Genomic DNA, 27,968 nt, shown 5'->3' with positions numbered 1-27,968 from the left:
GAAGTATGCTGTACAGTACTTCTTTTTGAAGTAAGCACTACTTTGAGTTTCAGAGGTTGTACCATTGTACTTTTGTCATTTTTTCACCACTATATTTACCTCACAGCTGTTGTTTCTCTGTAGATTAAGATTCAGTATGACCACTTTATAAAGAGTGGTTATCTTAGTTACTCGAGCCTTTCTGTCAGCTCCAACCAGTCTGGTCATTCTCCTCTGACCTCTCTCATCAACAATGCATTTCCGTCCAAAGAAATGCTGCTCACTGAATGTTTTTCATTTTTCATACCATTCTGAGTAAAAACTCTGGAAACTGTTGTGCCCAAAATCCCAGGAGATCAGAAACACTCAAATCCAGCCTGTCTGGCACCAACAGTCATGCCACAGTCAAAGTCACTGAGATCACATTTTCCCCATTCTGGTGTTTGATGTGAACATTAACTTAAGCTCCTGATCTGTATCTGCATTATGTGCTGGTTGGATAATTGCATGTATAAGCAAGCGCACAAGTGTTCTTAATAAAGTTCTCATTAAGTGTATGACGCGATGAAAGGGTCCATTCTGTATGAGTAATTTTACTTTTAATGGTCAAAGTAAATTTTTATAATAACATGTCTGTACTAAAATGTGGAATGCAGGAATTTTACTTGTAATGGAGAAGTTTTAGATTGGGGTATTACTATGTCTGCATAGTTGAAAATTAATGCATTTCCCCCCTTGAACATAATATGATCCAGTGAGTAAAAGATAAGATTATCGGCAAGATCTACTTTCAACTTTAACCAAAACCAGTGTATTCTAATACGTGTATTATTTCAATTATACTCAATGAGACGGACAAGCTAGCACAGTGGGTGATATGTGTAGTAGAGCTGGAACAATTAGTCCATAATGGAAATAATAGAATCCAAATAATCATTAGTTGCAGCCTTGATATGGTTGCTTTAAGGCTTCAAACACTCTGTATTCATAATTTTAACCATCTTATTCAAAAGATAGAGATATATGTGCCCTCTGCTGGAATGACTGACATTTTTACTTATGACACCGAAGAGTAAATACTTTGTAATGATATGGTTGAAACGGCTCTCACGAATTTCTGACAGCATGCCAATGGCGAAGACTCCTTTAATTCCTAAATAATTACTACAAATAACGTTGAGTCACTTAATAAAATTTAATTGACATAAGTTTCATGAATTCAATGTCCAACCTTTTTTCATTATAAAAAAAATAACTTTGCAGGACTGCATCTGATGGATAAAAAAAAAAAAAAAAAAAAAAAAATCTATCTACAATGAAACAAACCAAACACTTAGGTGGACTGACCAATAAAGTAAGTATATGGATAGAATGTGAAATGTGATGCAACACTGAGCAATTTGTTTTCCTACAAACACCAAGTCTAACTACAAATTGTATAAAATGTATCCACAGAATTGGGTCTATTAGTAAGTACATCCAACACACACTGGGGAAGAAAAGAATTTCTGTACAACATTTTCACATTAGTATCACGTTTCAGTTTTTGCTCAGTGGACGCATGTTGTACTTAAAATGCTGAGTCCATCCCCCACAATACATGGGTTGGGGAAAAAATATGAAATCATCACATAAAAGATAAAGGACACTAATGTAGCATCAAGGCTTAACCAGTGTCTTTTTGAAAAAAAAAAAAAAAAAAAAAATCTGTACCATTTACAAAAAAATATTTAAAGCAACAAGTATCCACTAGTGACAAATTCTCATATTTTTAAACAGACCAGGGTCTGACAGAGTATGGCTTCACAGCTGTCATTTCCTCTGTGTCACTGATCCTGGTTGCCCATGACTTCATGTTCATCACTGTCCAAATAAATCATTAGGAAAATAAAAAGCTGGTCCTAAGTGCTTGACCAGTAAAGCTGAGCATGGAAGCATCCTCCATTTCACAGAAGAAGACCAGTTCACAGGCTCAGCAGCCACATGGCCAGCTCCCTGGAAGACCAGTGAAGAAGCAGAGCGACAACAGAAAAAACCCAGTGGAGGAGCTTTCGTTTGGTGTGCGACGGTGGGGCAGGAGGGAGAAAAAATGAGGGAAGGTGTGGCAGATGGTTTAGCTGGGGAGAAGAGTTTCAGGCAGGGTAGACTTCACAGACAGAAGTGATGATATTGGCGACAGTGCTACGAGACTCGGATCATCTGAGCCACCGTCTCATCTGCTGCTGCCTGGGCCACGTCCTGCTGCTGATATGCGAGAGGAGAAAGGATCAGTGAGGCCATCATAATAAAATATGAGCAGTTTGATTCTTAAATGAGATATTGTCTTTTCCAACAAAGTGAAAACTAATTCCACACAAATTACTAATTGAAAAAAAAAAAGTTAGTCAAAGTAAATCAGGCAGTTTACAGTGCTTAGTTCACAATTTATAACTCGTTTACAGGCTTGAGTCAGTGTATTTTTTTATTACTGAGTGATGATATGCAGGTGATGATATTCTACACACAGCTTCTTGTCACACCTGTGACAGGGCCAAAGCCATTTCCTCCTTGTCTTTAGGGGAAAAGAAACGGCCTCCATCTCCTCGCTTACGCTGCATAGCGTGGCGGTGGCGAGACTCATGCAGGTATTTCTGTCAGAGAGAAAGTGGGTGTATAGGATCATGGCCATCTTAACATTATGAATACATTGTGCTACCTCTGTACCGGCAGTTGTTGCAAGGTCACTTCACCCACCCCCAAAAACACATTTTCTTACTTGCCTCTTGAGGTATCTAGCCATGCAGATATTTTTAAAGATACTTTCAAAGTAATACCAGGCACTTCTTCAATATTAACATTAAAATAAATGGCTCCCTGTAATGCATCAGGGTTGTGCAATCAATCCCATTGACAATTAACATCCCAGTCTGCACCTTTGTGCAGCTTTCAGCTCATTGTTTGATCCAAACCCCTACATGAAATCTTGGGCAGCTATTGCCACCCAACAAGATGATGTACAGAAGAGGGTCATCATGAAATGGTAGCCAGACAAAATAAATGAGTAGCTGGTGAAAAGAGGAACAAGGGGTAAAAATGGAAGAAGGACAGCTTCAATGTGCCCGTGTTTGCATGGTGTAGGATGATGACCAATATGCCATACCCTCCTTTCTTTGGGAATCTTGCCCTCAGCCTCCAGCTTTGCCCGGGCCTGTCGTCGCTTCAGGATACGATGGTATTGTTTGGCATTGACATAGAGAGGCTCCTCCTCGAGCATCTCAGCCCCTGGCAGGGGGATACGCTGCATTGTGGGAACGCCGCCACCTCCTGGCACCATCTGATAGAGGGCGAGACACAAACATGCACACAGTACTTAGAGCCTCTGAATATACTGACAAAAACAAGCAGTTCCTGTGCAAATGGTTAAATAAATATCACATCAATCATTAGACCTTTATTCAATATTGATATACGGTACCATATCACAGTATAACTTTCACATTTAAAGGTTCTTGTTAGAGGCCCTGTGCCCGCTAGGTGTTTTCAGTCATTCTGGCTAAATAGTCTTCTCTACTGGTCGACACTGGGTGTCGTTATACTGAGAATAGCATAAGGTCACCAAATGAACTAATAAGAATCATAAAGGGGCAAGCTGTCTCCCCCTAATAGGTTCATTAAATTGAAAGGAGGTGAGGTAGATGTCAATCAAGCACAGTCTGTATAGGCCACTACTAAGCAGAAGTCTAATCAGGCCAAATAAGTGAAAATACGTGTGGGTGGTCAACCAGTGTTAGGGGCTTTAGAAACATGGTATTATTCACTGCATTTAACTAACATGTTCAAATAATGTTGCTTAAAAAGTTTCATGGTTCATTTTGTCAGCTTTTCAATACTGTTTACCAGTAAAGACAACATAATGTATCACCAAATCTTTAGTTTCTCACATTATTGCAATATGTTTCCACTAAAAGATAATAAATCCATTGCACTAAACTTCTACAGATGTATATTGTTTAAAAAAAATGACTAATATAATTAGCAAAAAAAAATATAAACTGATAATAGTTACTACATTTAAAAAGACAGTTAAAACTTATGTGACCTCCACCACACCGCACACCCTCTTGAGAGTCTAGATTTTTTTTTTTTTTTTTTAAAAAAAGGTAATAAGATGCTGGGTACCTCTGCACAGGGTCTTACCATGACCATTCCACCTGCATTGACCATGTTCCCGGAGACAGGCAGGGTGACGGTCACAGTGCCTTGGCCGCTGTTAGTTGTGTTGGTGTTGGCACCTCCTGCCTGTACAATCTGGGCGCCGGCCAAGCTGGCAGCTGGAATTGTGATCATCCCTGCAAAGAAATTATCATCACAGTTCTTACTCAAGATGACGACTCAACAGTGCACCTGTTTATAATGCTTAAGGCAAACACAAAAGGTAGAAGAAAACAGAGTTTACCCTGCTGCAGGACCGTACCATCTGCATTGACAGGCTGGTAGACGATTGTCTGCCCGTCAGCTGTCTGTGCCACCTGCTGGCCCTGCACGCTGATTTGCTGTCCCTGTGGAGCCGCAAGTAAGGAGAGAAGACATTCCGTAACCATATTAATAATCCTTTTATTAAATGGACACTCAACTGGTCAGAATTGAATACCTGGTTTTGTCCAGCAGTGATGGCTGTCTGGGGCTGCTGGATAATGATCTGCTGGGGCTGACCCTGCTGGCCCTGGAGCTGAAGAGTCTGCCCGCCCTGCAACTGGATCTGACCAGGCTGCACCAGCTGGATCTACACACAGACACAGTAACACCCAAAGATTGGTGTTGGATTGGTGCGGTATTGTAGTCTGAAAATGCTGCACCCATCCTTCATATAACACAATGTCCCTGTACAGGATAATGTGGTAAATCTTGAATACAGATCCTATTCTGGTAACCAAGCCTTATCCCTTACCTGCTGTAGTCCCTGAGCTCCAGATACCGGGACCTGCATTATGGTTTGCCCCTGACCCCCTGACATGGCCTGCACCATGATGGGTTGCCCCGATGATGTGATGAGCTGCCCACCGCTCACCTGGACCATCAGAGGCTGGCCCTGGACCTGCAGGGAGATACAGAAGGCTGTTATAGCAGCACTGACAGTGTTTGTTACCTCAGTATCACCCATGTGTGCCGTACAGGACTGTAAGCAAGTGATGTCAAATCAGGAACATCCAAGATACCACATCATGGAGAAAAGTATTTTATGATTTGCTGTACTAACACACTAACATGAAACCATCCGGCTCCATAGAGGACCCAAAGTTCAGCCTATGTACAGTATATTCTCAGCTATTTTTGTCATGAAGATAGGCTACAATGGCAAAATACAAAACCTCTTTCTTCATTGGTTTTGTATTTACTGGAATACTGCTGCTGAATCAAGAGGTTACATGAAGTTCATTTCTGCCTGATTTGCTTAAAAGCACATGATTGCATACGATGCTGCCGTCAAATTAGTTTGCATTCACGCATACAACTTGACAAGTACTGATGGTCAAACTAACATACACTAAAAAGTGAGTGACCACAATGGACAACTGAAAGCCCGTCGCAGCAGTTGTGCCATAGAGAAATGCCAGAGGGAAGGAACCCCCTGCCATTTTGTAACAAGAAAAATATAGCTAGATGATGAGTAATGACAGCCAATAATGACTATGGATCCATGTAGTACAACGCTGAACCCCTGAAGGTAGTTCTGCTAACTGCAAAACGCACATCCATGTGACTAATATTTCAAATGGCTTTCATACTCATCAGGAAGAACATCTGACTTGTAAAACTTGCTTTTACAAGCAAGAGACAAACACAATTCAGACAAACAGAAGTCTTTTGTCATTTATCTAGCCATTAAAACACAAGCAAAAACCAGAGGCTGACACACAACACACTGTGCTGAGGAACATGCAGTTTAGGCAGCTGTAAGACATGCTTGGGGAGGTGGGTGGACCAAACAGCACAGAGATGGGTCATGAAAAACAGCCCTGGTTGTAGCATGCAAACTGGTAGGCTGTAACACTGTCATGACACTGACACAGGGCGGCGGTGACACCACTACCTGGAGTGTCTGCACCTGCTGGCCTGAGGCCGTCACCACTGGCGCTTCTGTTTGCAGCTGCACAGCCGTCACTGTGCCCTGTGTCTGCAGACAAGGCAGGACAATACAATCTCAGACAAGTGATTATAGGGAAAATTGACTGGATCTGGAATCCGCTGGAGCGCTTTGATTCTTGTACCTGTGACCTGGGACCCTACGGCAAAAGGTTTAATTGTTGATGGTCGGGAAAACTGTTCTTTATCCTAACCAAAGAACTGAGCTCACCTGCTGCTGGATCTGTCCATTGGCAGTCTGCACAACTATCTGCTCCCCAGTAGTAGTGGTGGCAGTGGTGTACTGCTCCATAGCTTATTACTGTCACAATCCTCCTCTCTTGAGACAAAAGAAAGAAACATACAGTATTAGCTTACATTAGATGTATAACTTTTATCACTGTATTTTATATGTAGCGCACAAAATTATTGACCATCCCTTGTGTAACGTCACGTTTTGTCAACTCATTGTTTGTTAACATTTGACATTATTTAAATAACGCCACATTGGCGGTCTCTTAAATTCAACTCATAACGCTACCCTGTGTCAAAGTATGTCACCTGTTGTGTGTGAAATTTAGAGGCGAAATATGAACCTCAGTCTTGGTGATACATCAAGGTCAGCTGCTGGATGTTGTTTTATTAACAGGATATATTCATATGAAAGCTAACATGGCTAGCGTCAGTTAGCAAGCTAAAAAGCGTGGTAACGGCTAGAAAGCCCAGAACAGAGGCGAATTAACATGTAAACTGCTAACATCAGTCTTCAGATGTGTTGTAGTTTATTATAGTTCATTCTATTTTGCTTTACTGGTGGGTGGACGCCCTCGTTATCAACCATCCCTTTGTTTGAGAATTTATATTTCAGCTAACTAGCTAACGTTAGCTGAGGCTTGCGGAGCACCGCAGATCATGTTTCCTCACCGGAGCCAACACCGGGAACATGAAGTTATTTGCAGCCTAAACAGCCTCGGACACAGCGACCGAAATCAAACTGCCATAAGAGTTTTCTGTTTTTTTTTTTTTTTTGTATTTAGCAGGGTTAGTAATTTGGTTGGTCCATGACAAACCAATCCGTGCTGACAACTACCAATGCCTTCAATCGGGTCTCCCTTACCGTGTCTTCGCTGTCCGGTTTCCCTCTGATTGGCTCCAGTACAGCTCGCTAAAGCCCAATCAACAAAGTGAGCGGACAAAATGGCGCAAATGAAACAACGGCGCCCCGGGAGGAGGTGCGCAGCTGCGTGCCACAAGAACACAGGAACCGAGCGGGGTGCAGAGTCCGTGCCGCCCGGCAGATGTCGCAGTCTAACCACTTTGTTTGTTTGTTTCTTTCTTTGTTTCTTTCTTTCTTTATTTATTTTCCTTGTTTTTTGTTTAAAAAAAAACTTTATTAAATGACGTGCAATGTACAACTTATAGCCCGGGCCCTTAATTAAATCAAAATAGCTCAATTTTTACAACAAGCAGGAAGGGCAGTTATGTATATACAGTACAATTTTAGACAGTTCCCTTGGGATATATTATTTCATCAAAAGATCTATTCTTTTCATTATTGGGAGAAAAAAATAGCAAAAAGCTATTGAAACGTGTTGGATGACATGTATTATTCCACAAGGGACCTTTGTTCAGTTCTGGTCGACTTAATAATTAATCCGTCTGATGGATGAATTTGGAAACTTAATTCAGTACGGAGATTTTTGCAAAAAAAAAAATCGAATATGAAATGAAAAGGATACAGACCACTCAAATTCCCCGTAGAGCAATGATTAAACAGCTTTTAGTACGAAAGAAGAGCGACTCCCCATTCCGGTAGATGGCAGTGCCGCACGTTCTTCATGCTGCGAGGCTCGTGTTTGCGGAAGTAAATCCACGAGTTTCACGGGTCTGCGCCACGGCCGTGGGGGTAACGGTAGTTGCGGCGAAGGTCCCTCTTCTGTTGTAAAAATGACGGCGAGTAAATGAAGTCGTTGCAGTGAGCATTACGAGAATAGGATACTACTCTATCCGAACCAGGGTCCACTAGTGGACAGTTTGGCTACTGATATTACCCTGTCACTCAACCGACTGCGCGAGCCACCTCTTTGGGAGAACAAGCTCATGAGACTGGCTCCGAAAAGCAGGACACACTGTCTGTGAGCATGGCCCGACCTCTCCAGGTCCTCTCCCTCCTCTCCAGGCTCGGTGCTCTGTCAGTGACTCCCGCGAACAGCTGTCGATTGGCAAGCAGTGGCGCCAGCGGGGCACGGAAGGGACAGGGCCATGGGAACAGAGACAGAGCATCGAGCAGAGCTCCAAGATACAACGACGAGACGTCTGATGAGGAATTAGGACTGGAGGATGTGGAAGACAAGCTCCAGGCCTTGGTTGAGTAAGAGTCAGCAGGAGTTATCACGCATTATCCCAACGTTTAAAAGTAACTTAATGTGTTCAATTCTTCCTATATGCTGTCTGTACAGTATGTGACACTTTAAACCAGGCCTCCCATGTTTTTCAGTGAAGGGAGGAAGAGGCAGAGGACTGTGAAATACCATATACTGAGGAGGCAGATGACTCTAACAGGAGCTCCACGGAGGAAGCTAACCTGGGATGCTATAGAGCAGATCAGGTGAGGAGCTCCGTTGTGTCAGTCCAGCCGCTGAACCAAGAAGTACCACTCACCTAACTGAGGCTTAAAATTAAATGTTGATCGATTTTCAGGTACCTGAAGCAAGAGCAACCAGAGGAGTGGTCAGTAGAGCGTCTGGCTGAGGGCTTCTCTGTCGCCCCTGATGTCATCCTGAGGGTCCTCAGGAGCAAGTTTGTCCCTGCTCCTGAAAGAAAAGATGAGCAGGATGCTAAAGTAATGGCTGGACTGAGTCAAAAGGTGCTGCCTTCAGGTGCTGGGGCAGGGCAGGACAGGCTGAAGCTGCCTGGGAACTATACACCAGCCACACTCCCTGCTGGAAGCAGAGAAGGTGCTTTAATCCCTGTGGCTGACCAGACTCTGATGATTCGAGGAGAAGCCTCAGGACCCCTGGCTAAGAGTCCTGCCCCCGTTACTGTTCTGCCCACCCAGTTCACAGCTGGTATTAGTAGAGAAGCCACAGTGACAAGATCAACAGAAGAAGAGAGGCCTACCAACACAAATCCAACAGGGGAGGACACAGAGGAGGAGAGCTGGGACGGAAAGGTGTTGACAGAAGAGCAACTTGAAGAGTTTATGGAAATGGAGAAGCCCGCTCCTGTGGTGCAAGCTGGGAATGAATTCTTTGATGCAGAGGGCAACTTTTTGTATAGAATCTGAGGACTTTCTGTTGAACTCTCAGCTAACAATGTGTGATGCTCAGGGTTGGCATTACCACACATAATAATAATAAACTCTGCGACTTTTGGAACAGATCATTACTGTACAAGCTATGCAGGGAAAATTAAAAAAAAATATTCTTTTGTATCATAGCTGTTTACTGACCTATTTGTTTTTTTTTCATTTATTGTATATTTATTCATAAATATGGAAATAGTGAAATAAATCCTGAATTAATTCAGCTTTTGTGAGATAAGACAGCGATGAAACTTCTGCGTTTGTACCCCAAGGCAAAATAGCCGCAGCCATTTGAGGAAACTGAATGGGTTGTGGTAACTGATCCCTTTGTAAACAGTGACTGGCTGAGGCAGCCAGCAATAGCAAGGCATTCCAAAATTATGGGATATTTTTTGCCCAAGGCTCAATTTTCTTGTCTCATATTTTTACATTGCTCTTAGTGAGAACTAAGAATCGACCAACAAAAACAGAGGAACATATGAATTTATTGGCAAACCCAAAGAAAATTGCCTCAAATATACAGGAGAGAAAGATATCAGATACAAAGATGTAACCTTGTATATTTACAGAACCATCACAATGAGTCATTAATTTATACAGCAATTTTAAACTGTAAGAAAAATGTGTTACCCTCACTTAATGCAAGAAACCCTCATTAAATAAGAACTCAGCGAGTCCCTCCCAGTGTATAGCAGCTGCATAATGACCCTGTATCCGTTCTGTGTTTTTTTATTTGAGTTGACTCTTGTCAAAGTATCACAGCCAGAATTTAGTCTCACACTAAGACAGGAAAGAGAGAGCAACCCGGCTATTGTAGGCCTTTTTCTGTACAGAGCTCTGTGGATTTAAATATTACTGAGAGTTAACATGCAGTTTAATGGCAGCCCATATGAAACAGGCATGTTCTTTACTGCTCCGGGATTCATCTTGGCCAACAATTACGGCTAAGGGGTGTCGCTGACATACCGGATGAAACTGATTACACCTTAGTTGATATAAATAATCATCAGTAGATAGACGCTGGCCACACATTGGGACGGCCTCACATCATATCCTCACACCAGGCACTTGCATAACCACATCCAGTTTACTGCACTCTGAACCTACCAGTCACAAATAAATAAAGACTGTATGAAAGCAACATATTTAAAACAAGACAGACAAATGATTGTGCAATAAATGTTTAAAAGAAGAAAAAAAAAAATCCTGTAAGATTTGACGTGATCTGGCATGACAGATCTGTTGAGAGGCATTGGCCAACCCAGTTTAGCTTCAAAATGACAGTAGTATCAGGATGATTAAAAAGAAGACAGCAATTTACTGTAAAAGACACAGATGAGAGACTTTCAATAACCCTGTTATTTAGAGTACTTGCTCCATCTCAGATGCAAATACCAAAAAAAAAAAAAAAAAAGTGTTGCAGCTTATACAACCATGTCTATTAACTAATAGGCTAGTGTTAATTATGCTATACAACATTTACATCATTGAACTGGGTTTCTGTCACCAAATTACACGAATGTGTTGGGTTATCTGAATGGGTTGCAAAAAATATTTGTGACATTTACTATCAAACTAAAATTATTTCTTTCATTTCTTAACATCTTTGTCATTTGCCACAGAAGTTCAAAAGTTTGTTAGTACAAAAACTGCTCGAATGATTATAAATAAGACTTGTATATGACTACAGTGACTATTACAGTATTATCACATTAATCATTATGTCACAATTAGGAAAAATGTTAAACTACAAACTCTTAGCATACAAAGGACCTTGTGCTTTAGGCAGTTAGAACTGCAGACATTAATGTTTCAACAAATTCTGTCTTTAAACAGACACACCTTAACACCCTATTCGCTGACGCGTAATGCGTTTCACGCAAAAACGTCTCCATTCATCGGATTGCACAACTGGAGACTTTAGAGATATTGTGCCAATAGGATTATTTAACGTGCATGATATACTGGATCTAAACATCTTATTGCTATCAAACCTAATGCAAATGGAAATGTCCACTTGTGTCTTATTACTTTGACCATGGATCTCAACGCCATGGAGTACCAAAAAGTATGCAGGCTTGTTTTCCAAGTACAGACTACAACAAGGGATTTCACAAATCAATGCCAAGAAAGGAGGCTGAAAACCTCAAATTTACATATTCTTGGGTGTCCGGGGCACGCTTTTTGACCAACAAATGCTTCATTAAAAGTAGGGAGTAAGACTCTAGTGGTTTGGGAGAACTATTTACCAGCTTACAACAGCAATCTTTTTAACACCATCCAAATTGATAACACATCAAAAATGGCAAAAAAAACAAAAAAAAAACAAAAAAAAAAACAAAATAAAAAAACAGGTTTATCTACACATGCATGCGAAAAAGGACAAAGATCTTCAACAGTATTTCCAGGAGCACTCCCAGGTGATGGGAGAGGCCGGACCCATAATGCAATGGTGGTGGATTTCTACCAATAGCTTTGCCTTAAAACCATTACTCTGGCTCTGTCAGCAGTTCAAATTACTGCATAAGTTCTTCATTTAACTTGGAGATTCAAACTCAATAGAATAACTGAAGCACATCACTACAAGATCTCCTTAGTTCTCCTCAACTGTGCATTAGTCCCAGGACGCCTCCATACATTCATTATACTTCACAGATGACAGCAGAGTGACACAGACTGTTCGTCTGGTAGCTGAGGCCAAAGGTCATACTAGAGGGTGAAAGGAAGAAGGAGCTGGGGACAAGTGTGACAGGAACAGCGGCCCGCCACGGGGTGGACTGGAAACCTGTTACTTAGTTGCATGACAGGTTGTGCCTCCTATTCAAGCAGGTCCTGTGCAAAGAGAAGAAAACAGCATACCAGTGAAGTCAAAGCCAACACGGCCTAGCAAACAAGAAACCATTGTGGTCATGTTTACACACACCTAACCCGATTACCCAAGTGACCTACTTATAGGTAAGTTCATGTTGATGTTATAACATTGTAGCAATAATGCAAAATAATGCTCTGATACTGAAAACCCAGTTACAATGCATAACGTCCTCTTAAATTGGACTGCTTACTGCTGCATTTTGATCTTGTTTCACTTTTGAGAAAACCGGAAGGTGCAAACAGTGCATAGACAAACATTTGGAGTACAGAGCTGCAAAGCATGACTATCTCCTCCCACACTCCTGATTCTAGCTGAGTGTCCAGGATAATGTATCAGCTACGGGCATATAGGCAGGCAAATAGGCAGGCAAATAAGTAACAAGAAAACTGCAGTCAAGCCATGCCAAAGATATGTGTGAGGTAATTTAGAAACAGTGTCACTATTACATAGTTTGTCTGTCAGCGAGCACTGACAAAAGTCCTGCTCAGCACGTATGTTGGTCACAGTTCTTTAAAAAGCACATGCAAGGGATCCTTAAAAAGTGTTTGTTTGTGTTATGTAAGATAATGAATAAGAGCTAAGATTTTGTTATCATTTTAAAATCTGAAATATCAATATCGGCTTCCACAATCCTGTATTGGTGTGCTATGATTATGTTCTATTCCTTTCTACACCTGCAGTGCTTATATAAGACAAGTTCAGCTCTCACAGCAGGCGGTGGGCCTGTACATTTAGGTGTGCACAGTGGCACACCACGGTTTCCTGTAGGGTTGTGAATGTTTAAGAGGTTGATAAATGAGGCCCACAACATGCAAAGGTTTTGTTTCTGCACTGATAAACCCAAGCAAAGACACAATTTCCCCCCAGTCCTAACTCTTCATCTGTATTTAGATAAATCGCAGCTGAGCATCGGAAAGTTTCTAGAGGTGATTTAACAGTAACAATTATTCTCTTGTGTTCTTAATATTGACTATTCATTATCAGAGAAAGTATTACTAGGTTATTTGTCTTAAGCATGAAGGTGTGTGGCCCAGTTGTTGAAGGAAAGCCTGGTACCAATGTTTCTATCTTTGCCTGTATACGAGGGAGGAAAATAGTTCCACTGTACCTCATCCGAATCGTCATGAAACTCTATCTTGCCGTTTTGAGTGTGGTTGGTCTCGAGCGGTTCATCTATCCCCTCAGCTGCATTGTCTTCAACATGCTGCTGCAGCACAGAGTATCTGTGAACCAAGAACCTGAGAGGCACATTCAAAATATTGTCAGGTCACTTAAAATCAAATGAAAAACTCATCTGACTCATAAAACACCATGAAGCCAGGAAAGGAAAAGTGCTAACTCAACTTAAGTCAACATATAGTTCGCTATCCTGGACGTGTTCTCCTCTGGACAGGTTTCGGTTAGGAACTGGACTATAAATATGGGCAAAAAGATACACTAACCTGCCACCACAGACATATTTCTTGACAAAGACAACTCCTGCTGCTATGCTCAGCAGCATGACGATGATGATTGTTATCACAATGGGTACAGACTTGGAGGAGTGATTGTCTATCTGTAAACATAACAGCAGAAATAAAACAGGTAAAACAGTAACAGATATACTGTAAGTAAGCATGCAGCATGGCCAAATCTATGTTCATAACATTTTCATGACGTCTTAGTAAGCAGAAGTACTGACCAGAAGTTCTGGGCCCACCAGGTCACTCACACACCTCTTACTGAGGTCAATCTCTTTACGCTCAGGCATCTCTCCTCCCTCACACTTATCTCCAGGGATTTTCCTGTAGCTGTGGACCAAGAGCACATTGTTAATGTTATTATTGCTCAAGCAAGAGTGAATGATAGCAGATTCTCATTCATATCACTTAAAAAGTTGAAAGAAAAAAAAAGAAGAAAAAAAAAGAGGAAGAAGTCATTTTTGGCCCAGTTAGCTTTAGTAAGCTTTTATTAACCGTATTAAGCTTTTAATATCAAACAGCAAATAAGATGGTTTAAATACTTTTAGATTAAAAAACACTATATTCTTTTTTTTTGCTTCTGACACAAGCTAAAATAACTTGCTCTTTCAAAGGTAAATTAGTCTAAAACAGTTCAGTTACTGTACTCAGTGTTAATTTTTTACATTCTTAATTCATCTGTATCGATACAACAGCTTACCCAACCTACTGTACATAACATTTTAACTGGATTCTGCAGATACAGTGTAACAATTAATAATTTTCTATCAAGTCAGTATGTGTGTAGTGTCACAAACACCATTTACCAAAAACTGTATTTTCATTTTTGGTCAGCGTTCACTCTTCCACAGTGAAAACATGAGACTCACTCTCAGCCTCATCTGCTTCCCCTGACTGCTCTCTGCATGACAGATACCTCCTCATTCTCATCACTTGTCTCCTCTGACTCGGAAAAACACTGAGGGCAATGTTCTCTCACTCTCTCTACCAAAAAAAAATGTGGCATATCTACCTAGTATGTGTTTTAATACTGGACGTAAATAAATGGACTAGAAGGAATCAAAATTATTCAATACCATTGCTGCAAAATTTTTGCAAAAAACATTTTATCACTACCACTATTCAGGTAAGACTCTGGCCAAGATAGTACACAATAAATAAAGATAATTACCAAGCAAACTAGAAAGTTACAGAAATGTTAAGGCAAGTCATGTGGCATGGATGATCAAAGGGGTGGGTCAGCACATTCACTGCTACGTCCTACCTGTTGTCACAGAGACACTGTCTGTTTATGGGATGATATTATTTTCAATAACTGACTGATATTAAATAATAATCCAGTGTTAACCAAGCAACAGTGACACGCAGAGATCTGCCGGACGCGGAGGATGAAGCTGGAGCCTTACCCACTAGTCTGCAGTTGCTCCTCTTTGCCGTGCAGACAGAACTCTAGCACTTTCCCTTTCAGGTCCGGCTGCTCTACACATTCTGAGCTGTTCTCTTGACGGTAGTATCCGAAGTCACTGCAACAGGCAAGGTTGGAAGAAATAACTTACATTTACTCTTGTTGTCTGCAAATGTCCAGTTGTTCGGCTCTGTACTTGCACTTTTCTGAGTTGTGTTTGAAGGCACAATTTATTTTTACCTACAGGAAAAATCCGACCCAGGATACTTTCACACTGCTATTTGATACCAGTTTGGCATGTTTAATGTGAACTGTATGGATGAAACTGCATCCAGTCCATCCAGTAACAGCTTTTAATGAAATTTGAATTATCTACTGTCATCAAAAACATTTATAGCCAATTTGCACTTTTCATTCAGCAGGATACGGTGGTGTCTTCCTAGAACAGAAGCTTAAGTACATAAGAGCTGTTATCATTCACCTAAATTAAGTTTAAATCTAACATTATCCCGCCACATCTAATCTGATGTAACTGGTTGGTTGAGTTTGACATTTTGAGCATGCAGGTCAAAGTCTTACCACAGGAAGTCATCCAAAGTGCATGGACACGGGGCTGGCTGGGTGTTGACCTGGTAATCTCGTCCGTTCCAGCAAACAGAGTCCTTTCTGAGACGCAGGAACCTCTCTTTGTAGCCCAGCATGCAACCATCGTTGGGGTCGCTGATGTCATCTGAGTGGGCCAGCCACTGCACATAGTCCTTGTCGTCACCTAAAAACATCAATATTTTGGAATCTGTTCACATATAATCCCAAACAAAACAAATCACAAAATATTGACCAAAATATCTCTAAATTTACATGAGCACATTAAAATCTTTTTTTTTTTTTTTTTAATTTTATTTATTTATTTATTTATTTTTTAAATCGTGTCACTCACAGTCTCTGGTGAGAAGATCCCTGAAGTCAATGGTAATGGAGATCCAGTACTGGCTGAGGAGGGAATCTCTGTAGCCCCAGATACTGACATTCATAGAGCGAGCGCCCGGCTCTGACGCCAGCCCAGTAAAGTAGATGGGGTCTTCGGTGAAGTTGTACACACCCCAGCACTGTCCTTCATCAGTAGAAAACCTGTCAGGACATTGTTTGTACAAAAAAAAAAAAAAAGTGTACAAGCATCAGCATAAGCCCAAGAAACTTGAAAGTAAAGCAATAACATAGGAGAAGGAGTGGCTTGAATAAGATATCTGCCCAGCTATGGTGTTAAGAAGGCACAAAGCTGGCTTCAAGTGTGCTATTGCTTTTATATAATATCGATTTTAACATTTTGTATTAATCTAAACAAAGACAGAGGGTTTTGATTAGAGACAGATTAGATTGAGACACACCATCACTTACAGCCCATGTCATACTTTACAAGAACCATGCAGTAAACAGAAGTTAAATTAAATATGATGATGTGTAGAATACATGAAATAGAAACACCTGTACATAAATTTGATTTATATAATTTTACAATGTTAGTCTAATTGCTATTTACACTGTTCAATTACAGATTATATGATGATTTTATTATTGTAGTTTTTGAAGAAAAACTATCAAAAACACCTTTTTTCTATTGCAGTTCACAACTACAACAACAAAGTAGCTACAGTTTAAGAAAACGACCATTTACTGCTGTTCAATTTGGAATGTATTTAATTGTATTTCTGTTTTTTACTTTTCACTCCAGTTAGTATCTATAGAGAGTGAGATTAGAATTCAAACCGGACAGTAAGGCAGTAAATACATCAGTAGACATATTTTTAGTGGCTTTTCTTCCTTCATTGGATCTGTAGATCTGAGCTAATCACAGTGTTTGAGTACTTTAATTAGCATATTAGAGTTCTCATGAAACCAGCACAGAAAATGAAGCTATACAATATTATCCTGCTAACATTATTTAACGGGGCTTAAGAAAATCTTACTGTCTTCGTTGTAATTGAGGAAGTCCGTGAGTTGACAGCTCAATAGGTCTTTTTCATTGAAAACATTTGACACGTCACAGTAGGAAAAGCACAGGTGTACATAATCAAATGAATGACGGCTGAAATACATTGAGCACTTCAGATTCAGGGTCTTGGTATTTAGCATGCTGGCTCACTGTACACTGTTGTGGCTTAGTGAGATATTTGAATAGAGTAAAGCCATCGGTAATGTTATTAGTAACATCTGTGGTTTTCCTACTATGACAACTCCAAATGTTTGCTGTGAAAAAGGTCTGTTACAGTGAATTGAAATTTAATTCAACATATAAAAACACATAGAAAAGTAAAAACAGACTTCTCCTTGTATCAGCTAATACATGTCAAACTCAAACCCAAACTCCTCTGTTCCCTATAACTGTAACTCACTTGATCGTTTTGACAGGTTGAGTGGGGGTGTGCTCCACAGCCACCAGCAGCCCTCCAGAGTCCAGAATGGCGTAGTGATGAGGTCCATTGAGGCCCTTTATCCAAGTGTACCCTCCATCATCAGACACATACACATCAGGCCTCATCACTGAGATGGCATCACCAACACTCCCTGTTGAAATATGTTTATCCAGATAAAAAACTTCCATTATACCTCACACAAAACTTCGATATTTGTGGAAAACAAATTTGGTATGAAAGCTGTGAACTGAGAATTACCATGAGCTAAAATGAGACCCACAGCATTTGGTTCACTCAGAGGCAGCATGGGGACATTCAGTCTCATAGCAGTACTGTAGGCTGCGTGGATGTGGAGGCTGCACTGTAAGCATAAACACAATCAGAATTTGGTATCTGGACTAAAAATAACCAACATTGCCATGATACATGCATTGTGTTTGGCTTTCATAGCAATGCAATGCAAAACTCAATTCTTGTAAACAGAATGCAATCTGACACTTCAACTTACAACAGGAAACAGTTTTCATCACGATTGATCAACTTTTTTATCTTTGTTTTTTCTAAAGAACAAACCAGTTTCCTCTCTTTTTTTTTTTTTTTTTTTAACCTTGTCTGGGTCCTTGGCGGTAGCATCACACTTGCTGTTGGCAGGTTTCCTCAAAGGAACCCATTCCCCTCCCTGATCAAAGGACACCACAGACTGCACAGAGTCCCCTGGAACAACAAGACAAGAAACATTTACAGATAGTCTTAAATGTTTAGCTGATACAGCTATCCAGAAACAGTGTGTGCAAATAAAGCTTCAAATCAGTTACTGCAAAATTACAAGTAAGCAAGAGTTAGCAATGCAAGAATCAGACTCATACTGCCCTGGCAATTATGTAACCACAGAATGGTCATGTAGAAGAGTGGAAGTGAGAAAAAGAGTAGATTAAAATATAAGGAGATAGACAGAAGGGATTTTTCAACCGAAAATACAGAGAGGCGCAGACATGATGGAGTTAACATTTAGCTGGTGATGTGAGTTATTTCTGCTACAGTGTCAGCCAGCGGCTTCAGACAGAAAGCAGCTAATTAAATATTTACCTAACGCCTCCGCTCCGGTATGTAATGGAGAAGTAATGTGTGTGTGTGTGTTTTCTAGGGGAATTTGAGTACAGGCATGTGTTGCTATTCATTTATCAAAGCACAGACACATGTTTAGAGCTACCTTCACCCAGGACACTGGTGATGAAAACTCCACGCAGGGAGGTGACATTAGTGAAGTCTGTATCACCCCCTGTTGTGGTATAAAGGTGCCGCTCCAGTGACTTGGAGTACACAGTGCCCCGGTCATCTGATACATATATGGTACCAAAGCCTGTATCTATGGACAAATAAAAGAGAAAAAGAACACCAACAAGATCATACTTACTGAGAGTAAATTCAAAATTAATGAATTTGAACATGCTGGTGATAGGAAATAATGTACTGATGATAATAATGGACAATGAGACCCTTGAGTTTATATGGTGCAAGTTCACTACATGGCCAAAGTATGTGGACACCCAAACATTACACACATTAATATGCTGCTATAACAGCCTCCACTCTTTTTGGGAAGGCTTTCCAAAAGATTTGGGAATCTGCCTGCAGGGATATGCATCCCCATTAGGTAAAAGGGCATTAGTGAGGTTGGCCACTGATGTTGGGTGGTAGGGCCTGGCTCGCAGTCTGTGTTCTACTTCATCCCAAAAGAAAAAATTAAAAAAAATTAAATTTTCGTTCATAGCAAACAAGTTGCCTGGTTCAAACTGTGAAAAACAGCCTGAAAACAAAAGTACATCAATTTGAGTTGGCAAGGTTGTCCGAATACTTTGGACCAAAATTATTTTCAAATTTATGTTCACAAAACCACACTGTTGCCCCTCACAAGAGTAAAAGTCCCAAACCTGCATCTCCACCCTTGTTCACATCTGACACACATGTAATTACCATTTTTTGAATTACATTCTCTACAGGATCTAACGCACTGTCGGTCTCCTACTCTTAAATATCATTACTGCTTTGTTCTACAATATGGACCGACCTCCTGGCTCGTCAACATGCATGAAGACCATTTCATCGTTGGCTGCCAGGATGGAGTAGAACTGCTCGTGGCCAACAGGGGGCAGCTGGGCCATGTTCCATGTCTCACCCTGGTCCACCGACACGTGGATCATCCTCAGAGTCCCCTGCAGAGAAAGAGGCGGTAAAGAAAGAAAAAGAAGAAGAGAGAGAGAAAGACAGAACAGCGGTGGGAAAAAGAACGGTTTAGAGTTAAATTACTTCACCCAAATTAACTAGATTAAATCTATAAAACCAGGCAAAGAAAAAGGAACAGAGCCATGCAGACGAATGCACACGGTGCAGTGTGTCCTGGAAACTACATATTTTGAGTGTAACAATACATATAGCAAAGCATTCATGTATGCATTTCAGTAAATATGGTCAGTACTGAGGGAGAAACATGAGCGTGTGCACTATCGTGTTATTTAGTGTTAGCATTTCCTCTCCAGTTGTGACTATTAGCATACTACCCCATATTTACTCCAACCTGACACGTACTCAGTGACTTCTCTTTTAAACCACACATGCAGAATAGAAAAATATCTATTTTACAAACATCAGTGCTACAAAAAAAAAAAAACACTGATAATTTGAAATTCAATGTCATCAGAACAGTCTGGAGGTACAGCATGTTATGTCTCACCTCACAACTACTTACTGTAAACACAAAGGTTTTAACAATAAATATTTTGCCTCTGGATGCATGATCTTGTGTCTTTACTGCCACGATTTGGGCCTACTGCTATTTACCTTGCCTGTCATTACAGAGGCAAAGAGGAAGCGTCCACCCAGGCCAAAAGAGTAGATCTTACTGGCGACAGTCTTGATGGTTTTACCATAGTCTGTAGTCCTCCTCAATTCGAGCATTCCCCGATCACCTGACCAAAAAAAAAAAAAAAAAAAGTAACACTTAGAAATAAAAGGAAAATAAATGTATGCAAATCCACAAGTGCAACTAAAAGCTACATAGAGCATTTAAGAAGAATAAAAGGATATAAATACTTTCTTCCTCTGGCCAGGATCACCTCTCATATTGATACCATTTCTCATTTCAATCTTTTCATTCATAATCCAATCCAAATCCAGCTAATCAATGGAAAATAGAGGTCTCAATAGGAGCACATAGATGCTTATCTTTTAAACTTGAGAAAGACAATATACTCCATGTACTGCTCCTCAGTAATCTACATATAAATACATAAATTAACTAGGTCAAATGCAGTTCTGGTTTGAAGAGTCACATGGTCATTTATCATTTCAGGTTTTGCTTAAAGAGGGGATCACTTACTGCAGGACCCGTTGAGGCTGGCTGTAAAGAAGATGGTATTTTTCCTTCCCCTAGAATCACAGTGGAAAGTACAGAGAATTTCAGATATGTAGACATGCACATTGGAGTCCACACAGTCAAGGACATCTTAGCAAAATAGATGTAGATTGCTTTGTTGATAAGGCTTTGATAGTTCTCCGTGTGCTTACATCTCAGTAAACAACAAAGTCAGGCTGCGAAATGCTGAGGAGCATTCCTGCATCAGGGAAGAAACCGGTTCTCATACAGGATTCTTTATACATTCTCCATCTATTCCCACAACACTTAGTTTTGAAAGTAAGCATCACATGACATGGCTTATCAAATACAACCAGCGTACAGACATGCCCTTCAGAACTCTGTCTTTTGAATGCTGTGTTTTGACATCAGAAAACTGCCCCAGTTGATAATGACCCATTTTCCTGCAGCCGGCTCAGTACAGCATCTTTTGGGATTCTGATAAAAAGGTTATGTTTCAGGAAGTGTGTTTTGTACATACAGTTTTCTCAGACAAAATGACCTTGAAATCACAGCCTTAAAACTCAAACTGAAAAGATATTCAGAGCTGCAAAGGTTACTAGGTGATAAATACCAGGAAGTGCCTCCAAAACAACAAGAGTGCTGCGAGGGCTTGGCCTCAACAGAGCTAGTCAAACAAACATTGACTGCAATACAGTTTTAGAGTTTAACCTTATTTGCAAAGGTGCAGCAACAACAAAAGTCTTGAGAGTAAAGCTGTGAACATGTCTCAGGCTAATTAATTTTAATTAAAATCCTCCAACTACCAGCAAAGGAGAGTACATTAGCAGAACTGTGAACAAGTCAAAACACACCAATAAAGCACAGCAAAGAGAGGTGGAACTCCACTGCCCTCCATTACCTGCAATAATTAGCTTGATGAAGGAACTAAAATGAAAGAAAGGACAACTGACTCACAAATAGCATATCTTTTTTTTTTTTTAAATCTTTGCTACATACCAGACCAATAAGAATGGAGTTCCTCCACTCCTTCCTACAATCACTGAATAGAAATATTTCACTGAGACACAGACTCGTGGGAATATTGAATAACACTAGCGTTTTTTCACTGTCAAACTGACTAAGGGACTTATATCATTGGTTTGTCTTGTCTCTTACCACTTCACCAGACACACCATGTCATGGACCTTTTTCCAGTTGCTGCCAAAATCTTCAGACAGCCACATTTCATTCTGAAAAAAAAAAAAAAAAAAGATTTCTTAAATGATTAACTCACAGTTCACCTGCAATGACACCACTGTTTACACAGGTCAAACAGAACTTGGTATAATACACCTGCTCATTAACACAACAGCCCTGTTAATAAATGTAGTCTGTGCAAACACGTAAAGATGATTGACCAATGGGAGTCTTCTTGCTATCAGGAAGTGAGATGGTGGCCTTTGCTTAAGGGGTGTTACAACAGGCCATGAAAAAGGTGATTCGCCCTCTTAAATTAATAACAAATTTAATACTACTACTAATCTGAGATCCCCACATACAAAACTGGAGTTTTCAAGTTTATATAAAATCTTATGCTATTATCTCTGTGAGGCTAGCTGACATCTAAACTGGTGATTTTCCAAACAACATACAGCTCAGCATTCACTACTAACATTGTTGCTGAGGACCAGCAGCACTTTGGAATTGTCAGGGTTGTATGTGATCTGCATCAGGGGGATGAAGGGCAGGTCCCTGTGGGTGAAACTTTTTCCAAAGTCGTCAGAGACAAAGATCCGAGATCTATGACCTCCGGACACATCGCCTGTCAGGATCACCTGTAATCCAGAATCCAGAATTCAGACTGATGAAGCCAAATAAGATGATAGGATGTTAAAGGTCCTTTACAGTGGGCAAACATTATAGTAGCACTAGACTTGTGAAAACTCCAGATGAGCACATAAAGTGAATGTGCTGAGGACTTGATCAGAACATGACTTACCTTCCCAGAGTTCTCGGGGCCAATAGCGATGCCAAACTCTGATCGGATGAAGGTGTTGTTGATGAGGTTGGTGACATCCTGAAATGACTTCCCATAGTTCTCACTGGTAGACAAATGGTTGCAGCCAAATTATATGCAAATCATATACAAACACTGTACTTTTTCTTTTTCTTTAAAAAAAAAAAAAACAAACAACAAAAAACAGGTGATGTCATATGACTTACCTTCGATAGAGTTTGGACTGCCCAAGTCTTATCATGAAGAAGGGCACCTGAAAAGTCGTCAAAGCCAGGATGACCTGCCAAGAAAGAAGGTTCAGCTTGAAGAAAGTGGAGGGTGGATCATTTACTAATGCCCACGAGACCCTGATGTGAGGGAACTCATTACGTAATCTATCCAGGAAGACTACCCTGTCAATTTCATATAGTTCACCGAGTAATCAGTCCGAGTTTGTCCTACTCATGTCACAGTGGAGCAGCACTGCATGAGAGACATGTTAGGTGCAAATGGACACGAGCGTAGGACTCACCCCTGTGCCATCTCCAACCCAGGCCAGTGACACTGAACCACTCAGGTCATTGAAGGTATACTGTGAAAAGTAGCAAAAACATGTTCATGTATGAAAATATGTTAAAAATAAACATATGAAAAATCACAGCATTAGTCCAGAGGTGGGTCTAAATAACATTGTGATTAATACAGCATTATGAGAGCAACAGCCAAAAATGAAAAGGCCACAGAGACCAACTGACCACACAATTATAAACTGCAGTCAAAGCCTATTTGTGAATTTAGCCTCCAGTTTGTATTTTTGCTTTGACTGGCGGAGCCTTTCCCCTCACCACGTGTTCAAGCATAGACGGTAAAGTGTAAAAAGTGAAGCCCCACTTATCAGGACAGGCAAGCATTTCAAAAAGCATGAGGCTTCAAGGCAACTGTTATCAGCCAAGACTTCTGAAAACAACTACTGAACACCACGTTAAGAATCAAATTTTCACTCTGGTGATAATTTTGTGCAAATCAAGTCAATTTAGCAGTGTTGCTCTAACAAAGGCACGTTTGCTTTCATTTTCCGAGAGAGTCCTGCTACTTGAAATAAAAGTCCCAAGTTCTGAATTCCATTCTGTGGCCTATCACTCTTCAACTGTGTGGACGTTCACAAACTTTTCAAGGCAGGTCTCTTTCGGCAGCTCATGCTGTAAGCAGCTCCACTACCAGCGGGACCTGCAGCAGAAACCACCAGGGGGAAAGACAAGGCTGAGCCTCTCGGAATTCTGTCGACTTTAGATTACTGAGGCCAAGTATACAAAGACTGCAATGCAAAGTTGACCACATGGAAATGAGAGGCTAGACATATAAGCGGCTAAGGACTCTGCTGGGGTCAGCCTCCTGTTTGTTTTGAGGAGAGCAGTGCACAGCTGCGTAGATATTTTACGTGGTACAGAATTGGGGGCTTTCTCCTCCTGGCTAAATTCTCTTCTCTCCAGGATTTAAGTGCAAGTAAAAACAAAATATTGCATTTCTGTTTCTTAACAGACTCCCTGCTTGCTACCTGCATTCACGTCCCTACACACGCAGCTTTTAATTAGAAAATAACTACCACACAGCCAGTCACAAGGGTTTCCCTGGGCCAATTTTGATGTCAGCACTCAGATTCCCATCAGCCAGGCGGAGAGCAAATGCAGATCCTCAAATACATAATACAGCTGCACGCTCGAACAGGAATGGGATATAGGTCACAGCCATTAATGGAGCATTTGAGAGGTTTGGTGGGGCTTCCGTGGAGCCTGCGCAGGTTTCAGAGTATAAGGAAAGCAGGCGTTGTTACAGTTTCACTACACTGCACCAAATGTGAAAGAAAAAAATAATAATTTCGCCTGCTCTGACGTGCTAGCCATCAGAAAGACATGGCTTTTTGAGCTTGGCAAAATGTGTTGGAAATGCCTGAACCTAGACTCTACGGGTCCTTTCGATGACACGTGATGTTTTAATTGCTTCTTACAATAGGAAAAAAAAAAAATCTACAGTGTAATATCTTCCATCTAGCAGTTATCCCGAGCTTCGGGGCTCACGGCTGAATGGAAAACAGCCCACCAGTGGCTAGGAACAGCTGATTAGGGCCTATTCGTGCACCTGGTTAGCACCTGCGTATCGTCTCTCTTTTAATTGTCAGACGTATGAAGTGTAACAGGACCTCGGGCGGTAACTTACACGGTGGGTGTTGTCTGCTAACTTGGTGTCATGCCCGTGAAGAGCACTGCAGGAGTCGCCCTGCTCGGCGCTCCTCCGTCTGATCTTGTGATTCGGTGATGCGGCCAGCCATGCGGGCAGAGACCTCTTTGCGAGCTTCGCAGCTTTCTCCTCGGCGTTTGAATGCCTCACAAAAACCGACCGTCCGGAGGGTCTGGGTCCCGGCTGAAAATCGAGACCGGCTGCGAAAGTGGAAACAGATAATAGCAGGACACAGCGCAGCAAAAGTCTCATCCTCGTTGCTAGTGTCACCGTCCAAAAAAACAAAACATAGAAAAAAAAAAAACACCCCAAAACCGAGTCTTTATTTGTCCCGGTCTTGCCTGGTAATTGAAGGTCGCTACAGCTCTGTCGCGGATGACATCAACAAAACACTAGTCCTCCTGACACCGACTATTTCGGGCTGTGAAAACACGGAGAGCCCTCGGAGCTCCGACTGTTTCCGCGCGCAGGAGCCAAAAAATATCAAAACACGGGGAGGAAAAAAAAATCCCAATTTTGTAAATTAACAGGGTTATTTAACACCAATGATTCGCGCCGCAACTCCTTAGCCTACATGATACACTATAACGATCACAGAAATAGTGTCTGCGGATCGGTAATGCTCTATGCAGAGAGAAGGCACTGTGATTGGCTGGTTTGCTATTGTGGTCCACCTGTCCGCGTTTCCGATTGGTTTAATTCTGAAAAGGCGGTGCAAAAAAAGAGGACCTGCATAATTAGCTGTCAAAGCCTGTCAGGATAGGTTGAGTAATACTATCATGTAACTCCATCCACTTACAACTTCATTTAAATCAGAAAATTTGCTTTTTTTTCGTTCATATTGACCGTACGTGGGTAAAAAAAAAAAAAAAAAAGGCGTATTTAAATACAGGTAAAATTCAAGGTTGACAGTTACAAGCCACGCACAGTACTAGCAGTGGAATTGCACCTTCATTTTTTTATGTGCAGCTTAAAATTTAGTTGGCTCAGCCCCATTAGTCCAGCCACCAGGCTCTGTCACTTAAAACGTAATCGGCCTAATAGGTAGATGAATTACCCAATAAATAAGGGTAAGAACAAATGTGAATTGCAGAAAGTGTAAGTTTTAGCCACATGTGTGATTTTATTTTCTCAAAACTTCCAAATGTATTTTCTCAGAGTCAAAAGGATGAAAAGCCCTTTTTTTTCCCTTAAGTAAACTTATTTTAAACTTGCTGTATGGTGATATTTGCTGCACATAAACTTAATTTTATATGCAAACACACAATTCACCGGTGAATATGTAATTGGAGAAAATGTCATATGTTCGTAAAAGAAAAACCAACAGATGCTTAAAAAAAAGTGAGTGTGCTTTGAATTCAGAAATGTACTTTCACTAGCCACCGTTGATGTTGTGATGACTATAATCCCATGTCTGATTCTATGACATTTTGGTTTAATTCCTTGAATATGTACATAAGTAAGTATAATCATAATGTGTAACGTGTCCTATATATTAAATGAAATGGTCGTTTCTTCACGCGCACACCCACAGTTTACTTCGTCAGAGATTAAACATCTGGATCTGGTGTGATGTTGGCAAGCTCAAACAAGAGATTAAAGCATGCTGAATCTCAGTAATCTCTCCACTAATGGCACTTTCTTGCCATTGATGAATTAAAATCCTGTCCACACAGAGTATTTGAAATGCTCTGTTTCTGCAAATACACAATAATTTAAAAAAAAAATAATGACTCATCATGTTATAATGTTTGTTGCAACAAAAAACTAGTTTCCCTTTTCTAATGGTAGATATGGAAGAAATCCCCAATTACAAAGACATTAACACACTGTTTTGAATACAGTATTTGCTTTATGTCTTAGTACTTCAAGCTCACTTCTCAGTGTCAAAAGTTTTGAGATAGCTGAAGTGTGAGCTCAGGATCGTGTTCACCACAATCAGGAAGAACAGGGTCAAAAAGGAAAATGAACCTTTCTATCATGTGATCTTAACTTTTATATATTAATTACAGTGGAGTTTTTGTACAGCCTTCTGCAATCTCAAATTATATTCATTAATGTTGTTGGTTTCACTGAATCATATTGTATTCTTAATTAAATTTGTGCATGTGATCGGACAGTGGGTCATAACAAACCCATGACTACTGGTCATGTGTTGCAGAAAAAAAAAAAAAAATTCCCGTACCCATAGCTGTCATGGGCCTGGCTGAACAGATTCAAACAAATGACCACAAACTGTGCATCCAAATATAAAAATATGCAATTTCCCTTGTAGTGTGCCAAGTCATCTAATCTGTAAAAATCCAGTCTGTCGGGATGGGACATTGCTGCCTAGTCACACCAGCAGGCTCACTGAAATTAAACTGTTTGTAAAAGATGAGATGATGTGATCAGATAGTCACGTTAAGTATCAGATTATTCTCATGTTTAGCCTTAGGTGTGGCACAACCTGTCCAACTGGTTTGTAAGTGTGCATCAGCAAATAAGGTGTCATCTCTTCACAGCCAAAAATAAAAAGCTATTGACCGGGTTTCAGTGGTTTCAAAAACCCTGAAACCTTGTGCCCGATTCCAGGTCTCCCACAATTTAGCAACATTCCAATCTGCCTTGGAGCATTAGGAATATCTTTTGTGTGTATTACCTCTTGCTTGACAATATTTCTTAATTCTCAGATGCACTCAAAAAGCCAAACAATCTGACCTCTAGAGCAGCATTCCTTCACAAAGGAACCGTACAATGGAGTTGCAGCCCCTCCCCCACGGCAGCCCAGTCAACTATTAAAAGGTGGGGAACAAAGCCACTCTTATTCCTTTGAGATGTGCCCTGTTAGGATGAGAGCTGTGCCTTTC

The 27,968-nt window shown here is 40.7% G+C and overlaps 3 protein-coding genes across 15 annotated transcripts; 1 reads left to right on the top strand and 2 right to left on the bottom strand.

The window, feature by feature from the left end:
• Positions 1 to 1,291: 1,291 nt before the first annotated feature.
• nfyal (nuclear transcription factor Y, alpha, like) lies at positions 1,292 to 7,332 on the bottom strand. 10 transcript variants are annotated; one of them, XM_040152472.1, is made up of 10 exons: positions 7,199 to 7,332; positions 6,314 to 6,421; positions 6,047 to 6,133; positions 4,907 to 5,053; positions 4,610 to 4,741; positions 4,415 to 4,517; positions 4,156 to 4,307; positions 3,119 to 3,292; positions 2,499 to 2,609; positions 1,292 to 2,223 (listed from the first exon to the last, which is right to left on the bottom strand). In XM_040152472.1, the coding sequence occupies exons 2-10, from the start codon at positions 6,392 to 6,394 to the stop codon at positions 2,161 to 2,163; spliced, it is 1,050 nt and encodes a 349-aa protein (XP_040008406.1). In that variant the 5' UTR covers positions 6,395 to 6,421; positions 7,199 to 7,332; the 3' UTR covers positions 1,292 to 2,160. The 10 variants fall into 10 exon arrangements, with proteins under 10 accessions (XP_040008406.1, XP_040008407.1, XP_040008408.1 ...); XM_040152473.1 differs by having other exon boundaries at positions 4,138 to 4,307; positions 4,433 to 4,517; XM_040152474.1 differs by having other exon boundaries at positions 6,050 to 6,133.
• Positions 7,333 to 7,868: 536 nt separating this feature from the next.
• On the top strand, positions 7,869 to 9,800 carry ngrn (neugrin, neurite outgrowth associated). Its single transcript, XM_040152814.1, has 3 exons — positions 7,869 to 8,452; positions 8,579 to 8,689; positions 8,782 to 9,800. The coding sequence occupies exons 1-3, from the start codon at positions 8,223 to 8,225 to the stop codon at positions 9,365 to 9,367; spliced, it is 927 nt and encodes a 308-aa protein (XP_040008748.1). The 5' UTR covers positions 7,869 to 8,222; the 3' UTR covers positions 9,368 to 9,800.
• Positions 9,801 to 9,867: 67 nt separating this feature from the next.
• On the bottom strand, positions 9,868 to 25,417 carry sort1b (sortilin 1b). 4 transcript variants are annotated; one of them, XM_040152810.1, is made up of 20 exons: positions 25,099 to 25,417; positions 23,417 to 23,476; positions 23,112 to 23,185; positions 22,888 to 22,990; positions 22,562 to 22,723; positions 22,065 to 22,138; positions 20,910 to 20,959; positions 20,372 to 20,499; positions 19,602 to 19,746; positions 18,744 to 18,899; positions 18,141 to 18,247; positions 17,792 to 17,894; positions 17,513 to 17,684; positions 16,060 to 16,250; positions 15,702 to 15,891; positions 15,124 to 15,240; positions 13,939 to 14,047; positions 13,700 to 13,812; positions 13,366 to 13,495; positions 9,868 to 12,217 (listed from the first exon to the last, which is right to left on the bottom strand). In XM_040152810.1, the coding sequence occupies exons 1-20, from the start codon at positions 25,369 to 25,371 to the stop codon at positions 12,203 to 12,205; spliced, it is 2,472 nt and encodes an 823-aa protein (XP_040008744.1). In that variant the 5' UTR covers positions 25,372 to 25,417; the 3' UTR covers positions 9,868 to 12,202. The 4 variants fall into 4 exon arrangements, with proteins under 4 accessions (XP_040008744.1, XP_040008747.1, XP_040008745.1 ...); XM_040152813.1 differs by lacking the exon at positions 25,099 to 25,417 and adding an exon at positions 25,032 to 25,050 and having other exon boundaries at positions 9,871 to 12,217; XM_040152811.1 differs by lacking the exon at positions 25,099 to 25,417 and adding an exon at positions 24,838 to 24,985 and having other exon boundaries at positions 9,871 to 12,217.
• Between the last annotated feature and the right edge of the window lie 2,551 nt (positions 25,418 to 27,968).

Source organism: Xiphias gladius, chromosome 18 (genome assembly GCF_016859285.1).
Source record: "Xiphias gladius isolate SHS-SW01 ecotype Sanya breed wild chromosome 18, ASM1685928v1, whole genome shotgun sequence".
NCBI classification, from domain to species: domain Eukaryota; kingdom Metazoa; phylum Chordata; class Actinopteri; order Istiophoriformes; family Xiphiidae; genus Xiphias; species Xiphias gladius.
The sequence above is the reverse complement of the archived record's forward strand: the minus strand, read 5'-3'. Positions and strand labels throughout refer to the sequence as shown.